Source organism: Anabrus simplex, chromosome 1 (assembly GCF_040414725.1).
Source record: "Anabrus simplex isolate iqAnaSimp1 chromosome 1, ASM4041472v1, whole genome shotgun sequence".
NCBI lineage: Eukaryota > Metazoa > Arthropoda > Insecta > Orthoptera > Tettigoniidae > Anabrus > Anabrus simplex.
In genome coordinates this window covers 687,564,383-687,581,268 of record NC_090265.1, presented here as the reverse complement: position 1 = coordinate 687,581,268, position 16,886 = coordinate 687,564,383, and the positions used below count along the sequence as shown (strand labels likewise).

At 39.6% G+C, this 16,886-nt stretch overlaps 1 protein-coding gene across 1 annotated transcript in view; it reads left to right on the top strand.

Annotated features, from left to right (window-relative positions):
- arr (low-density lipoprotein receptor-related protein 6) overlaps positions 1 to 16,886 on the top strand; it is a 330,860-nt gene that overhangs the window by 291,492 nt on the left and 22,482 nt on the right. Inside the window, exons 19-20 of the mRNA XM_067135921.2 lie at positions 47 to 233; positions 4,209 to 4,512. Coding sequence (XP_066992022.2) covers positions 47 to 233; positions 4,209 to 4,512 — 491 coding nt within the window. The remainder of the gene's footprint in view (positions 1 to 46; positions 234 to 4,208; positions 4,513 to 16,886) is intronic.

The window sequence follows — 16,886 nt, the reverse complement described above, 5'->3', positions numbered from 1 at the left end:
AGTGGAAAGACATTTGGTGATAGGTTGGTTTGTTTTATGTTTTTAGACGTGTGTTGGTTCAAGATGTGACAGTTACGAGCTTGGTTGTTCATGGAGATCACCTATACTGGGCAGACAGTGAACAGCAGGCTATAGAACGAGTTCGAAAGACTGACGGACGTGGCCGAGAGAAAGTGTTAACACGTATCTCGCATCTCTCTGACCTTGTGGGTGTACAGGTCCGTGGTGAGCAGGTAAGAGAACATATTGTGTTTTTATTTCTGCTCATATTTCTTCTATCGTAACCATCTCATTTTTATATTCCTTCATTTAATTTCCCATAAAATAAAGACTGTAAGAATGTATAAATTATAAAAGTAATTTCATTATAATATACCATAGAGCAGGGTTTCCCAACCTTTTTGTCTCTGAGGCCCCCTGATCGTATTGTCTGCATGTCCAAGGACCCATTAGCCACAGAACAAAAAACAGAATTTTGTAATGATACCAGGTTTGATTTTATTCATATGATTTAGGACTAATATTTACTTTCTTTGAAAGATTAATTTAACTTCACAGAAATTGTAAAACAGTGTGGCACTTGGATCTGGTAAATTACTTGAAAAATTTCACTTGTGGTTGTTATATCAATGGGACAGGTGATGCTGCTTTCCAAAGACCAAGCATTTTACAAGCGTAGTTACTCGAACCGAAGATCAGCCTCTACATTAGCTCTGTTTCTGTACTTCATTTTCATTTGTTTGAAAGCAGAAAAAGTACACTCACACAGGTATGCTGTCATGAAAGGGATTAAATACAGTATTACCTTTCTAGAAATAGTAGGGTATAGGAGATGCCATGACCACAAAATTTGATCAAAAACGTGGAGTTGTGATGCGTTCATGGAACTTCTGGAGTTAAACATGCCACTCCATCTCATTCTCCACCCATACCATACTTCAATTTATTTTTCACTTTCTCTCTGCCAAGATACTCCGGCTAGTTGATCTTCCTCAAGGGAGGGCAGTTCGTATTCAGTTTCAAAAAAGAGGTTTTTGATTCACGAGATTTTCTCAACCAAAGGCGGAAAATATGGTCTGAGTGTGGATAGTAATTCAAAGTATCTCACAATTACATCACTTAAACTGTGTTGTAGTATTTCTTCTTTTTCCGCTCCTGACTTGCACCATCTGTCGGCCAAACTAAGAGTTACATGTACTTTATGTAAGTTATGCAACAGTGAAGACTTAGTTCCTAAATTTAGTATAATGGCCTATGAATTGTGTGTGTGTACAATAACATTTCACTCTTCAAATGCTTACAACTTATGTTATTATTGCGGACCCGTTGGATTATTGTCGCCCGCTCCCCTCCCCGCCCCCGGGGGTCCGCGGACCACAGTTTGGGAATGGCTGCCATAGAGGGAAAAAACACTGGTAAAATTTCAGTCATGGTTTCATCCTGGATCATATAAGATTATTTCAGTGTATAAAAAATAAATCTATGCTCTGAGTTTTTCTAAGAGCTTTTGTTCTTATAAAGTGTACTGTGTAATGATACCACCTTCATTTGTAGAATGTTATGCTTTCCAGCAAGTCTCTGTGAATCAGCTAAGTGCCTTCATAATCCTCAATTTGCAACTGTCTCATGTAGTTCCTCACCTCCTATCACCAAATTATTAACATCGCTGGGTTGAGTGGGTCACACGGTTGAGGTGCTGGCCTTCTGACCCCAACTTGGCATGTTCGGGCTCAATCCGGTGTTATTGGAATGTGCTCAAATACATCAGCCTCGTGTCGGTAGATTTACTGGCACGTAAAAGAACTCCTATGGAACTAAATTCTGGCACCTCGGCGTCTCCGAAAGCCGTAGAAGCAGTTAGTGGGACGCAAAGCAAATAACATTATTATTAATTAAAATCGTGTCTTAAGATAGAAAGGTTATATGTGGAATACAAAAGATTGAAACTACAAGTAAAGAGGAGTATCAAGGAAGAAAAGGAGAAATATTGGGGAGAGTTTACCAACAAAATTGAGCAAGATAGTCGAGGAAATCAGAAACTATTATACAGAGTAATAAAATCAAAAAGAATAAATCAAGGACAAAACAACGCACTGGAGAGGGAAGATGGATCCATAGTACATGACAAAAAGGGTCTTCAGAAGGTGATGGCAAAGTATTTTGAAAAACGTTATGATGAGGATGACTGCTCGGAGGAAGAAGGAGATAAGAAAATGGAAATAATAGACGGAGAGAAAGAAGAGAACCCGATAACATGGTTGGAACTTGAAAGGGCAGTGAAAGCAATGACCAAAGGTAAAGCAAGTGGAAAAGATGAATTCAATGCTGGCAGCAGGAAGCATTGGACTACAGTGGCTATACAGAGCCCTCAATGCCATAAGCAAGGGGAAGATACCTGAAGATTGGCAACAAGGAAGCATTGTACCACTGTTCAAAAAAGGAAAGGAAGAAATGTGAAAAGTATCACATGGGCTAAAAGTAATGGAGAAAGCCATAGACAAAAGACTGAGGGATATAATAGAAACACACACCGAGCTCGATAGCTGCAGTCGCTTAAGTGCGGCCAGTATCCAGTAATCAGGAGATAGTGGGTTCGAGCCCCACTGTCGGCAGCCCTGAAGATGGTTTTCCGTGGTTTCCCATTTTCACACCAGGCAAATGCTGGGGTTGTACCTTAATTAAGGCCATGGCCGCTTCCTTCCCATTCCTAGACCTTTCCAATTCCATCGTCACCATAAGACATATCTGTGTCGGTGCGACATAAAGCAAAAAAAAAAAATAGGAACACAGATGAAGAACAATGTGGCTTTAGACAGAATAGATCAACAATAGACTTGATTTTTACAGTGCGAATGACAATGGAAAAACATCTGGAAAGAACAAGGAAATCTTCGTATTTTTGGATTTGGAAAAATCTTATGATACAGTTAAGAGAAAACATGTATGGAAATGCCTACTGAAAAGGAATGAACCAAAATCATTAATTAACAAGATAAAGATGTTGTATCATGAGAGTAAAAGCAGTGTACAAGTGAGGTGTGGTGACTGAAACATTTTATACAAAAAAAGGTCTCAAGCAAGGAAGTGCACTATTGCCATTATTGTTTATTATATTGATGGATTAAATCATAAAACGTGTAAAACAGAGTATCAGTAGTGATGAAGTGAATGCTTTGGTATTTGCAGATGATGTGGTGATTTGTGGAAAGAGAGAAAAGGAAATACAAAGGAGACTGGACATTTGTAATGAAAATCTGAAGGAGTTTGGAATGGTAATTAGTAAAAAGAAAACTGTAGTCATGCACTGTGGAAAAGAGAAAAAGAGAAGCCAAGTGAACATAGACGGAGAACGGTTAAAGAATGTAGAACAGTTTACATATTTGGGTAGTATTATTAATGGGAGTAATGGAATCAATCCTGAAATTATTAACAGACTAAGTTAAGGCACAACATTTTATCATCAAGTCAGAGAGCTTTTATGGGATGACAAAGTACCCAAGAGAACAAAATTAACTTTATATAAACAATATTTCATATCAATTGTAACATATGGACTAGAAACGCTGGTAACTAATAAGAAACAAGATAGTAAGATCCAAGCAGTAGAAATGAAATATTTTAAGAACATTGGTTAAAAAGACAAGAAGAGTTAGAATTCAAAATACTAAAATCAGAAAAGAGCTAAATATGGAACCAGTACAGAACATACAGAAAGCAAGACTGAGATGGTTCGGACATGTAAAAAGAATGGGAAAGGAACAGGTAGCAAGAAGGGAATTGGAAAGAGAAGTTAAGGGAAAGAGACCAGTTGGAAGACCGAGAAGAAGGTGGATGGATCAGATTTGGAAGGACATTAGAGAAGCTGGATTGGATGTGGTGGAAGTAATGGAGCAGGAGAAGTGGAAGGACGGAAAGGAGTGGAGGAGGGTTGGTAACCACACCCGGGCAACTGGAGTGGGACGTTGTTGATGATGATGATCTTATCCACTGTTACCTTAGATTGTGCAGGTGCTAAACACCTTGGATTGTTCAGGCACGTAGTTAATTCATAGAGGTTTGCAGACTGAATACCAAATGCTGAAATACATAACAGTCTACAATGAATATTGTTGTATGCATGTTGTTTTTTCTAATTTCACATTTGTTATTGTGTCATTTTAGTTGAAGTTTATGTGAAATATTTGATTGTAATTTATTTTCCCCATAAGATGATGTCCCTTCACAACTGCAGCTGGCAGAATGAGCATGGAGGCTGTTCACACATTTGCTTGACAGTGAACAACTCAGCAGTTTGTTCATGCCCAAGAGGGTTGACGCTTCACGATAATGGTCGAACGTGTAGCCCACCTTCTGCGTGTGGACCAGACCACTTCACCTGCTTGGGTTCCAAGGATTGTGTACCCAACACGTGGCGTTGCGATGGCCAAACCGACTGTCCCGACTCGAGTGATGAGATGGACTGTCCTGCTTGCCGACCTGACCAGTTCAAATGTCAAGGAGTTAAATGTATAGGTGAGTAAGTGTGAAAATTGGTAACTTCAATGAGACCTTTGTGGATATATATGTTAACATCCAGCTCCTTATTAATCCTTACCCCTCAAATTAAAATTCTCTTAGCTTTCTCCTCTACTTGTATTTAAAATCTGAACTTTATCTTGTATTGCTTGTGTTCACTTAATATGATTTTACAGCTAGCACTTCTCCTCAATGATGATGCGTTTGGACCTATAAACTTTTACGACCTATTCTAGGGCAAATTAAAGTAGCATTACCAGTTTAGGACAAATTATTTTACCTTATTTGCATTTTGAAGGGGAAAATTTGAGTTGAATTGTCTTGATTTTGCTGATGATATAGCAATAATTTTGGAAAACGAATTACAGATACAAATAATGCAATTAAAACCAAGCAAGTTGGCCATGTGGTCAGAGTCAGGAGCTTGTATTTGGAAAATGGTGGGTTCGAAACCACCGTCAGCAGTCCTGAAGATGGTTTCCCATGGTTTCCCATTTTCATACCTTAATGAAGACCACAGCCAGTACCTTCCCAATCGTATCCCTTTCTCATTCTTGCGTGACCGTAAACTTTCGATGTGTTAATGCAACGGTAAACCACTAGCAAAAAGTAACAAATTCCATATGACAAAACTAAATAAGTAGAACCCCTATTTAACATCTTTACAGGAACCTGATTTGTTTAACCTTAAATGGGGGTTTACCTCAAATCGAGGTTTCAGGTTTGCCTGTCTTCTTCTTCATCCATTCCCTTTTCCAGATTCTCTCTGGGTAGGGTTGTGTACTAAAGCCCTCCACCTTACTCGATCTTTTCACCATTCCTCTTCTAGTACTTTATTGCTATCAACTCCTCTATTTGCAATACAGTCCACAACAGAACTCCTCCATCTCATTCAAAGCCATCCCCTAGGCCTCTTTCCAGTCTCTGTATCCATGAATGTTCTCTTTGGTATTCTCTTTTCTGGCATTCTCATCATGTATCCAAACCATTCTAGCTTTGCTATGTCAATCCCTTCTTGAAGTTTACATACTCCCACGATTATCCTTATTTCCTCATTTCGTATTCTATCTCATCAACTCGGTTCTGGACTGTCAGGCTGGTTTCAGACAAAAAGGGGAGTACAACAAGGTACCGGTAGTGCTTTGTCGCCCCTATTATTTATCATTGTAATGGATACCATATTAAAGGTGCTAAAAGAAAATGGGCAACAAGACTTAAAAGCATTTGCATTTGCAGATGATATAGTAATTTAGGGTAACTCAAAGAAAGATGTGGAAGAGAGACTGCAGGGGTGGAGTCAGGAGTGTGAGAGATATGGATTAAACATCAACAAGGCTAAAACGGTGGTGTTGAAGGTACAGAAGGGTGACAACCAGCCAGACATCATGCTAAATGGCACTAAGCTGGACAGTGTCACAGAATTTAAGTACTTTAAGTAATTTAAGTTCCTATGCACAATGATCCAGAAGACCAGGAGGGATAAAATCAGGAATAATAAAGTCAGAGAAGACGTAGGACTAGAAGACTCCTTATTCCAGAAGATCCAAAAGGCAAGACTGAATTGGTTAGGTCAAGTGAAAAGAATGAGTGCCAATAGGTCTGCAAGAAACGAGTATGAGAGAGAAATAAGGGGAAAGAGACCAATGGGAAAACCTACAGAAAAATGGACAGACTTTGTGAAGAAAGATGTAGAGGAGAGAGGTCACGATTGGGAGCGGATTGTGGATGAAGAATGGTTCGTGGACCAAACAAAATGGAAGGGGCTCGTATACCATAGCTGGGAAACTGAAGTTGGTCAACAATGATGATGATGATGATGATGATGATGATGTATTCTATCTCGTCTTGTCTTTCCTGTTCCTCAAGAACTTCATTTCAGCTGCTTGTATCTTACTTTGGTTCCGCTTGGTCAACGTCCAGTTTGCTGAAGCATAGGTCAGTATAGGTTTATAATAGGACGATTATAAAACCTTCTTGCACTTCATTGGCACATCTTTGTTCCATACAATGTCTCTCACACACTGGTAGAAACTTTCAGACTGCTGTATTCTTAAATCAATTTCGCCATCCAAATTTCCATCTTGTGACATTCACACTGCCCATATTTAAAATTTTTCACTACTTCAAGAGGTTCATTTCCTATTTTTATCACTCCCCTGAATTTTCTGTTACCTCTCGTCATGATCAAAGTCTTGCTTTTCGCAGTAGTAATCTTCATTCCAGAATTTCTAATCTCCTCATTCCATAAATCAACTTGTGTCTGTACTACTTCTTCATTATCTCCCCAAACTACTATGTCATCAGCAAAAAGCATAGACTTTACTTGCTCGCCCATCATCTTCTCCTTGATATTATGTAGAATTCTATCCATGATGATAATTAACATAAATTGTACCATCATACATTATTTACACAGTGACAACAATAAAACAAGGAGATATCTACCCTGTATTGTAGTTGTGGTTTGTGCTTAATTTTGACAGATTTTTGTCAATGAATGCAAAACTGCTTTGGTTTAAGGTTATTCTTATAATGTTATACACGATTTTCCATAAAAGTCGGGAAAGATACCATACTCGCACAAAAATATATTAAAATAAGTATGAAACAGCAATCGGTTTGTTCAAACATTTTTGTGGATGTTTTCAAAGCGGCGGCTTACTCACTAGCACGCATTTTCTAATTCCGATAGTCTGAACACGCATATTCAGTTTTATTCTCTTTAATTGTAATAGCATCACTCCAGAGGTTTGTGACAAACATTTCCATTTTCTTACCTCAAACGGCGTCACCTAACCTAGATTTACCGCGCAGGTATTATGACAACATATTTCAAGCTCCCTGTCGAATAATAACATTTTCACTATAAATTTACATGGGAAGAGCCTTTCTGAAATTTAAAAAGACGTGGAATTACATAACCTAACCTCTGAATTAGTTGTGCACACCGCTGTATCTTGAGAAGGAGAAGTGTCACATTCTTATTTTATTTCAGTGGATAGTATTAAAATTAAACAATATTTTACTTCAGCCTTTATTTCTAAGGAGTTAACAACTGCTGGCTTTGCACATGTTGCGAAAACATATTATCCCGATGTTTGTTTGCACGAGTTGGAGACTCGGACTTGTGAGCAGACCTCAGGCTCGCCAAGATCGACTCACTCGCACGTGGCGAGGAATTGATACTGAAAAGATTGATTGCATTCAGTATAAACACTGGAGTAGAGTCACATGCGGTATTTGGTAGAGTGTATGAATATTGATAACGGATACAAACTAACGCACCTGAATTCCCCCGTAATAATGGATGAATCGGTAAAAGAGTTCTCTTTGTAACTGAAGAATATTGCAGAGATTAATATAAGAATTTTTGAAGGTTATAATAACATTGTCATTAAAACAGGATTTCTCTTCTGCTACAGCGGCGCTCGGATAGTGCCTGCACTCTAATTTCCTCTTCTGCTTTGAATCATCCTCAGCAAGCTTATGATGTCTTTTCATAGGTTCTTGATGTCCCATAACCAAAACGAATAGAAATAAATATTTGAGAATTTTAACATTTCCTTAACACTAAATGCAGGTTTTGCCCTATTGTGAATTATGTTAAATCGAATATAAAATAACATTGCTCGTATGGAATAATTTCCAGGATTGGAAATTTCTTGCGTTAAATGCGGGTTTATGTTAAATCGAGGTCACGCAAAATTGTGGTTATACTGTGTATTGAACACAGACAATAGAGAAAAGTACATACCAACACAACATGGGCAGATTCAAAGAGTTGATAAATTTAAATGGTTGAGAGAATAACATAACCTGCAAAGAGAGATTGAAGAAGATGGAAATAGCTTACAAACTAATACAAAACCATTACAACAGAAGGTCAATATCATTCCAAGCAAGCACTGTGCAACTGTAATTAAATCTGAGGTACTGTATGGATCAGAATGTGTAACGTTGAACAAAAGATGGTGAACAAGAGGAACTGGAAAAGAAAGAAAGTAAAATGCTAAGAAAAAAATTTGGAATGCCAAAAGAATAAAGATGATATTTGCATGAAGAGGGAAAATAAAGACCTCTACCAAAATATGGCCGGCCCCGCGATGTGGGGGTAGCGTGCCTGCCTCTTACCCGGAGGCCCCGGTTTGATTCCCGGCCAGGTCAGGAATTTTTACCTGGATTTGAGGGCTAGTTCGAGGTTCACTCAGCCTGTGTGATTACGATTGAGGAGCTATCCGACGGTGAGATGGCGGCCCCAGTCTAGAAAGCCAAGAATAACGGCCAAGATGACTCGTCGTGCTGACCACATGACATCTCATAATCTGCAGGCCTTCAGGCTGAGCAGCAGTCGCTTAGTAGACCATGCCCCTTTGGGGCTGTTGCACCATGGGGTTTGGTTTGGTTTTTTCTTCCGAAATATAGAGAAAATTACAGATACAATAAAAGTAAATGGCCTACAATTTTATGGACACCTCCACAGAATGAACAACAGGCTAACTAAAATAATTTTTTATTACATCTCCAGATCAAAAAATACCACAGGCTGGCTAGAAGAGATGAGATGGGATGTGCAAAGACTGAAGATTACCGATAACATCTTAATTAACACAGAGGAATTCCAGCGACAGATCACTTCCACAGATTTTTCAATTTTACAAGTTCAGTGTGAAAAGTGAGGTACTGAAAATCAGTAGAGAAAACAGAAAAATGAAGGATGTTAGGTGTAATGGAAAAATTCTTAAAGAAATAAGTGCTTTTAAATACCTACGAAGTATAATTTTGTGTGGCTATTTCTAGTCGAGTGCAGCCCTTGTAAGGCAGACCCTCCGATGAGGACCTACGAAGTAGGCTAACTAGAAAAAGAAACATCAAGGAAGAAATTTCGGAGAGGATAGGAACATACATGCATACATACATACATACATACATACATACATACTGAAGCCTTTGGTCCATATTGAGGGATACCTACCTTTCTTACCTATCAGCAAAGTTCATGAGATCTGTCTCTTGGGTCGTTTCGGGTTCTTCGTCACTTGCTGAGGTAAAGGTAGGGTTCAGTAATTCTAATCTATCTACTCGAATTAAAGATCTATTTAAAAGATTCCTATTTATTCAGGAAAATTCTGTAGCATCATGGTATGTCAACAGTATCAGAGAAGTCAATTGTGTCCACTGGACACCACAATCACTTTTACATAAACATCAGAACACTGGTGTGAGACTTTAACGTAACTGCCTGACGGGCATTCTTACTAGAAACCATTATCTCAATTATTAATCATTTAAAAAAGGAAAGTCTGGAAATCCTTAAATTCGGCTTCCATGTGAGACCACATGTACCATCATAGTGATTCGTTATGGTCCAGCCCTCGTAACACGAACTCTGGACTCTGGGAATAATTAAGGCCGTCCAATCGGTGTGTGCCACACAGTGGTTCTACGGCATGGACCCTTAATTGAATCGATGTGACCTGCGTCTATGTCATGGACCGACATTTACTCTTCTAAGTTACTTTAAAGTCATTGTGGATGATGACCGCAAGGAAATGATGCTACAATGGCCTCTGGCCCTAATCTAAGTCACTGAGGTTGATGACCCCCTGACCATCCAAGTTTCTAGGCTGAAGGCTAAACACAATTAAGTTACATCGGTTTATGACCAAAGTTCCACTTTACTATCCCCAGCACATTCACTGCTCAATCAATCAAAGTTCAATAATTACAACAATAGCAATGCTCACAAACTTTGTGGCAGTAAAATCCATTTCCTTCGGATATGTCCCCTTAATCGTTACTTTACATGTTAACATTCCCCAGAAAACAAACTAAAATTTCCAGAATGCATCTCCAAGTTATTCGCTTGATTAAAGTTATTTCAAATGCGGTTTCACTGAATTTAATAATTAAATAAATTTAAATGATTTAACGAAATATTAACGAACAACAAAATTTATCTCCGCGGACTCTGGTTTCTTCACAAATTTCTACGCAGCTGTGATGTGAGTTCAATATTGCGATGTTTATCTGGCTGGAAAAGAATTTTACATAATTTATGTCCAGCTGTATATATCCTGTCTCGTGATATCACGCTTAAAAATCTAATCTAGTCCTAACCGTTATTAACACTTGGATATCCTAATAATCTACGTACAAACCAAACAACTCGCCATATAATTACAGTGTCATATCTCGTCATACCATTATGAATTTTGCACACCCCTCACAGACAAACCGATCATCACGACCATCGCTCTATATTTTGGACAACCCTGAAATTGGGTTACTCTGTTCCTTATACTCAAAGTTCGTGATTTCAAACGTTCATTACATCCCCAATTACAGTATTTCACAATACTTAGATCATTACCGGCTATGAATTTCAACTAAATCCAGCATTTTAACGTTTCCCCTGGCCGAGAATTACAATCTCAATTCCACACGGGTCCCGTTATATCCCCGCTGTCAGCTGAGGCCTCTCATCCCCCCAAGCTCGCTTGGCAGTTACAGGAAACACCTGGTTTATGCACAGTTGACTGACTTCTCGAAATGCTTCCTTTAAACTCGGCCGACATAATTAAACAAATACGATATTCTAACCAACAAAATGCACAGATTATGCTTCAAGATGCCCACACTAATTATACGCATCGCCAATTGATACCGCTATGGATTTCTATGAATTTCTTTCCATTCTCAACATTATAAAATATTCCTCGGGCTATCATGTCCCGGCTTCAAATGACAGGACTCTAACCTGATTCGCACATCTCATCTCAACTCATATAAAACATTCCTCGGGCTTCCGTGTCCCGGCTTCAATGACAGGTCCAACCTGATCCACAAACTAACCTCTGTTTCCCAGCTCCACAATTATCATCGACAAAGAACTGGAATAAAATCCTCACTAGAAATCCCGACGTCCAATATCGCACAATGCATTAATCATGAATAACTTCGCATAAATGATATCGTATTTAATAACTTGATTTTTACGAGAAACGACTGAAACATTCTACTAGATCTTTTTATTGTCAGTCAGACACAGTTTAAAATGGGCATAGAAAAACGTTTCTCTTCATGACCAAATTCATCTCCCTATGTTCTCACCCGACAGCGTGCTTCCACTCGATTGAAAATGAGTAACCATGGATTATTATTATTAACGTCAAATTGCAGACAGAAGAATTTTACGTCGAATGAATATCCTACTTTGACATCACAAAATATAGGCAGTACACTCACACGGATGACGATCTACATTGGACGTGATATCACTTCGGAACCATATGCAATAACTTTTTACAACATTATACGGCACTCGCAAGACTTCAAACTTTTATCCAAGTGGAAAATAAAACAAATGACTCCTTTAGTCGTACTCTCACATTTACAAAACTTAGTAGGGGTGACCACTGCGTCGTATACCCCCATTCAAATACAAGAAATCACGAGACAAGATATAAGAGGTAGTAAGATGGAAAGTCACCTACCTCATGTCGTCACGCCAGTATTCGTCATAGGGCTCACCTGTGACCCTGGCATTTTATTTAGCCATTTTTACATTCATGGCTTCACGGTTCATTATTAATTTTCTTCAGGTTTCCTGGAATAAAGCATAAAAAAAAAAAAGAAAATACCCTTCACTTGTTTGTTGAGTGCACACGATGGACTATAGTTATTTACGCACACGAATTACTTAATCACATTAGAATTTATTCAGTACTTTGACCGTCCTATCTGGTACAATTATTTCACTCAAGAAAACTATCTCCTCATGGAGTCAAGACTTAGCCGCAATGGCTAAAATCTGCAGTTGAACTCAGTCTACTTTCGTTGGTTTGATTTCGCAGAGCAGCTCAACAATTTTTCGTCCGCTTTGTATCACAAATGCCGGAGAAGGAGACTTCGTCATGGCGTCCCTTCATATTTATAGCAGTTACCCCCTCTCTTCGGATCTCTCCCTTTGCCGCCAAGAAAATTTCTATAAAATTTCTGACTTACCTAAACTGCAATTTCAAGAGTTTTGAAAGTGACTACATGCTTGCTACATTTCTGGCGGTAGTGTTCACGGACATTTAAAATTTTTACGGGTTCGATTTGTGAGATGATTGACCTCCTTTGATAGGCACTATATTTTTTTGACTTGGCGTGGTCACGCCATGTACACGTGCTTTGAAATAGTTCATAAAAATGACTTGAGATTCTTCCGCCATCGACACGTGTGGTTGACGTCACGTACCCCAGAGCGTGGGACCGAAGGTAATCACCCCCTCGTCACGTGTGAAATCCATGCTATCAAGAATCCAACTTTTAGTTTAATTGTTACATTATGCATAATGTTCTTAGGGCACAAAGGTCATGGGTTCAATACATACATTATCATTATAGACTGTTATGCCTTTCAGCGTTCAGTCTGCAAGCCTCTGAGAATTTACTAAACGTCGCCACAATCCTCGATTTGCAACTAGTGTTGTGGTTTCATTTAGTTCTATACCTCTTATCTTTAAATCGTTAGAAACCGAGTCTAACCATCATCGTCTTGGTCTCCCTCTACTTCTCTTACCCTCCATAACAGAGTCCATTATTCTCCTAGGTAACCTATCCTCCATTCGCCTCACATGACCCCACCACCGAAGCCGGTTTATGCGTACAGCTTCATCCATCGAGTTCATTCCTAAATGAGCCTTTATCTCCTCATTTCGAGTACCCTCCTGCCATTGTTCCCACCTGTTTGTACCAACAATCATTCTTGCTACTTTCATGTCTGTTACTTCTAACTTATGAATAAGATATCCTGAGTCCACCCAGCTTTCGCTCCCGTAAAGCAAAGTTGGTCTGAAAACAGACCGATGTAAAGATAGTTTCGTCTGGGAGCTGACTTCCTTCTTACAGAATACTGCTGATCGCAACTGCGAGCTCACTGCATTAGCTTTACTACACCTTGATTCAATCTCACTTACTATATTACCATCCTGGGAGAACACACAACCTAAATACTTGAAATTATCGACCTGTTCTAGCTTTGTATCACCAATCTGACATTCAATTCTGTTGAATTTCTTACCTACTGACATCAATTTAGTCTTCGAGAGGCTAATTTTCATACCATACTCATTGCACCTATTTTCAAGTTCCAAGATATTAGATTGCAGGCTTTCGGCACAGTCTGCCATTAAGACCAAGTCGTCAGCATAGGCCAAACTGCTTACTATATTTCCACCTAACGGAATCCCTCCCTGCCATTTTATACCTTTTAGCAGATGATCCATGTAAACTACGAACAGCAAAGGTGAAAGATTACAGCCTTGTCTAACTCCTGTAAGTACCCTGAACCAAGAACTCATTCTACCATCAATTCTCACTGAAGCCCAATTGTCAACATAAATTCCTTTGATTGATTTTAATAATCTACCTTTAATTCCATAGTCCTCCAGTATGGTGAACATCTTTTCCCTCGGTACCCTGTCATATGCTTTCTCTAGATCTACGAAACATAAACATAACTTCCTATTCCTCTCGTAGCATTTTTCAATTACCTGGCACATACTGAAAATCTGATCCTGACAGCCTCTCTGTGGTCTGAAACCACACTGGTTTTCATCCAACTTCCTCTCAACGACTGATCGCACCCTCCCTTCCAAGGTGCCAGTGAATACTTTGCCTGGTATACTAATCAATGAGATACATCGATAGTTGTTGCAATCCTTCCTGTTCTCTTGCTTATAGATAGGTGCAATTACTGCTTTTGTCCAATCTGAAGGTACCTTACCAACACTCCACACTAATTTTACTACTCTATGAAGCCATTTCATCCCCGCCTTCCCACTATACTTAACCATTTCAGGTCTAATTTCATCTATTCCCGCTGCCTTATGACAATGGAGTTTATTTACTATCCTTTCCACTTCCTCAAGCATAATTTCACCAACATCATTTTCCTCCTCCCCATGAGCTTCGCTGTTTGCAACACCACCAGGATGATTTCCTTTTACATTGAGAAGATGTTCAAAATATTCCCTCCACCTCTCCAGTGATTCCCTGGGATCTATTATGAGTTCACCTGAAATACTCAAAACACTGTTCTTTTCCTTTTTCCCTCCCTTCCTAAGATTCTTTATTACTGTCCAGAAAGGTTTCCCTGCTGCTTGACCTAGCCTTTCCAGGTTATTACCAAAATCTTCCCATGACTTCTTTTTGGATTCAACAACTATTTGTTTCGCTCTGTTTCTTTCATCTACGTACAAATCCCTGTCTGCCTCGGCCCTTGTTTGGAGCCATTTCTGATAAGCCTTCTTTTTACGTTTACAGGCTGCTCTCACTTCATCATTCCACCAAGATGTTCGCCTTTTCCCATCTTTACACACAGTTGTTCCTAGGCATTCCCTTGCTGTTTCTACTACAGCATCCCTGTATGCCACCCATTCACTTTCTATATCCTGAACCTGCTTACTGTCTACTGTTCGAAACTTCTCACTAATCATATTCATGTACTTCTGTCTAATATCCTCGTCCTGGAGATTTTCCACTTTTATTCGTTTGCAGACAGATTTCACTTTCTCTACCCTAGGCCTAGAGATACTTAGTTCACTACAGATCAGATAGTGGTCTGTATCTCCGAAAAATCCGCAAAAAACTCTTACATTCCTAACAGATTTCCTGAATTCAAAGTCCGTTAAGATATAGTCTATTATGGATCTGGTGCCCCTAGCCTCCCATGTGTAGCGGTGAATAGCCTTATGCTTGAAGAATGTATTCGTAACAGCTAAACCCATACTAGCACAGAAGTCCAGCAAACGCTTCCCATTCCCATTAGCTTCCATATCTTCCCCACATTTACCAATCACCCTTTCGTATCCTTCAGTTCTATTCCCAACTCTCGCATTGAAATCGCCCATTAGCACTATTCTATCCTTGCTGTTGACCCTGACCACGATGTCACTCAATGCTTCATAAAACTTGTCAACTTCATCCTCATCTGCACCCTCACATGGTGAATACACGGACACAATTCTTGTCCTAATTCCTCCCACTGACAAATCTACCCACATCATTCGCTCATTTACGTGCCTAACAGAAACTATGTTGCGTGCAATGGTATTCCTGATAAAGAGCCCTACCCCAGACTCTGCCCTTCCCTTTCTAACACCCGTCAAGTACACTTTATAATCTCCTATCTCTTCCTCATTATCTCCCCTTACCCGAATATAACTTACTCCTAGCACATCCAGATGCATCCTCTTTGCTGACTCAGCCAGTTCTACCTTCTTTCTTCCATAAGCCCCATTAATATTGATTGCTCCCCATCGAATTCCATTTCGTTCGCCAAGTTGTTTCCAAGAAGTCCCTCGCCTGTCAAATGGGAGTGGGACTCCATTACTCCCATAGGTCCGAGGCTTGCTTAAAGTGTTCTGAGCTCGGTTAATTCATGAAGCAGGATGCTGCCCTACTTGCACATAGTCCAAGTGAGGATCTCTCCTCTAACGGGTTATGGACCACCGGTGAATTGTATAGTCCTAGCCGCCTGAGCACAAGGAGGGCCACGACTCAGAATATGTCCGAGATGCCCACTCCCATTCCATAGCAACTGGTATCCCGTCTCTCAGGACCACTTACTAGGCCACTCAGCCGTTGCCCATGGTTCACGAACTAGGACGTGACTACAGTAACCCACAAACATGAAATTGCTCAAAATTTTATTACTGTGTATCAGACATAATTATAAATTGGAAATTACCTACCAAAGCAAAAATCATTATATATAAATCATATTATTTGACAATATTGATTTATGGATCAGAATGTTGGACTTGGACAAAAAAAGGATCTAAATAGATTGCGAGCGACAGAGATGCGCTTTCTACGAGGGATCCTGGGTAAAGCGAGGAAGAACGAGATAAGAAATGAAAGAATATGAAACACGCTACAGATCAACCCCCTAAAAGAAACTATGGAGAGAAATAGGCTGAAATGGTTGAAATGGCTGAATGGGACAAGAAAGATTCTAGAAGAGCTCTAGAATGGACATAGTCTGCAAGAAGACCAATTAGAAGACCATGGACAAGATGGAGGGATCAGGTGGAGGATGATGTAAATCGGAGAGGACTACAGTGGGTGACATTGATGAACAATAGACTGTGGGGAAAAAAGAAAAGATTTGAAGAGGCTCTGTGAACGACTTCCATAAGCAGAAACATATCAGGAAGAGGAAGAAGAAGAAAAAGTCGTAACCTAAGAGTGTAATATCAGAGCAAGAGAGGCAGGCTATCAGCCACTATGTGTCCGCCTCTGTAGTGTAACGGTTGGCACTATTAGCTGCCGTCCTCGGTGGCACGGGTTTGATTTCCGGTACTGCCAGAAATTTAAGAATG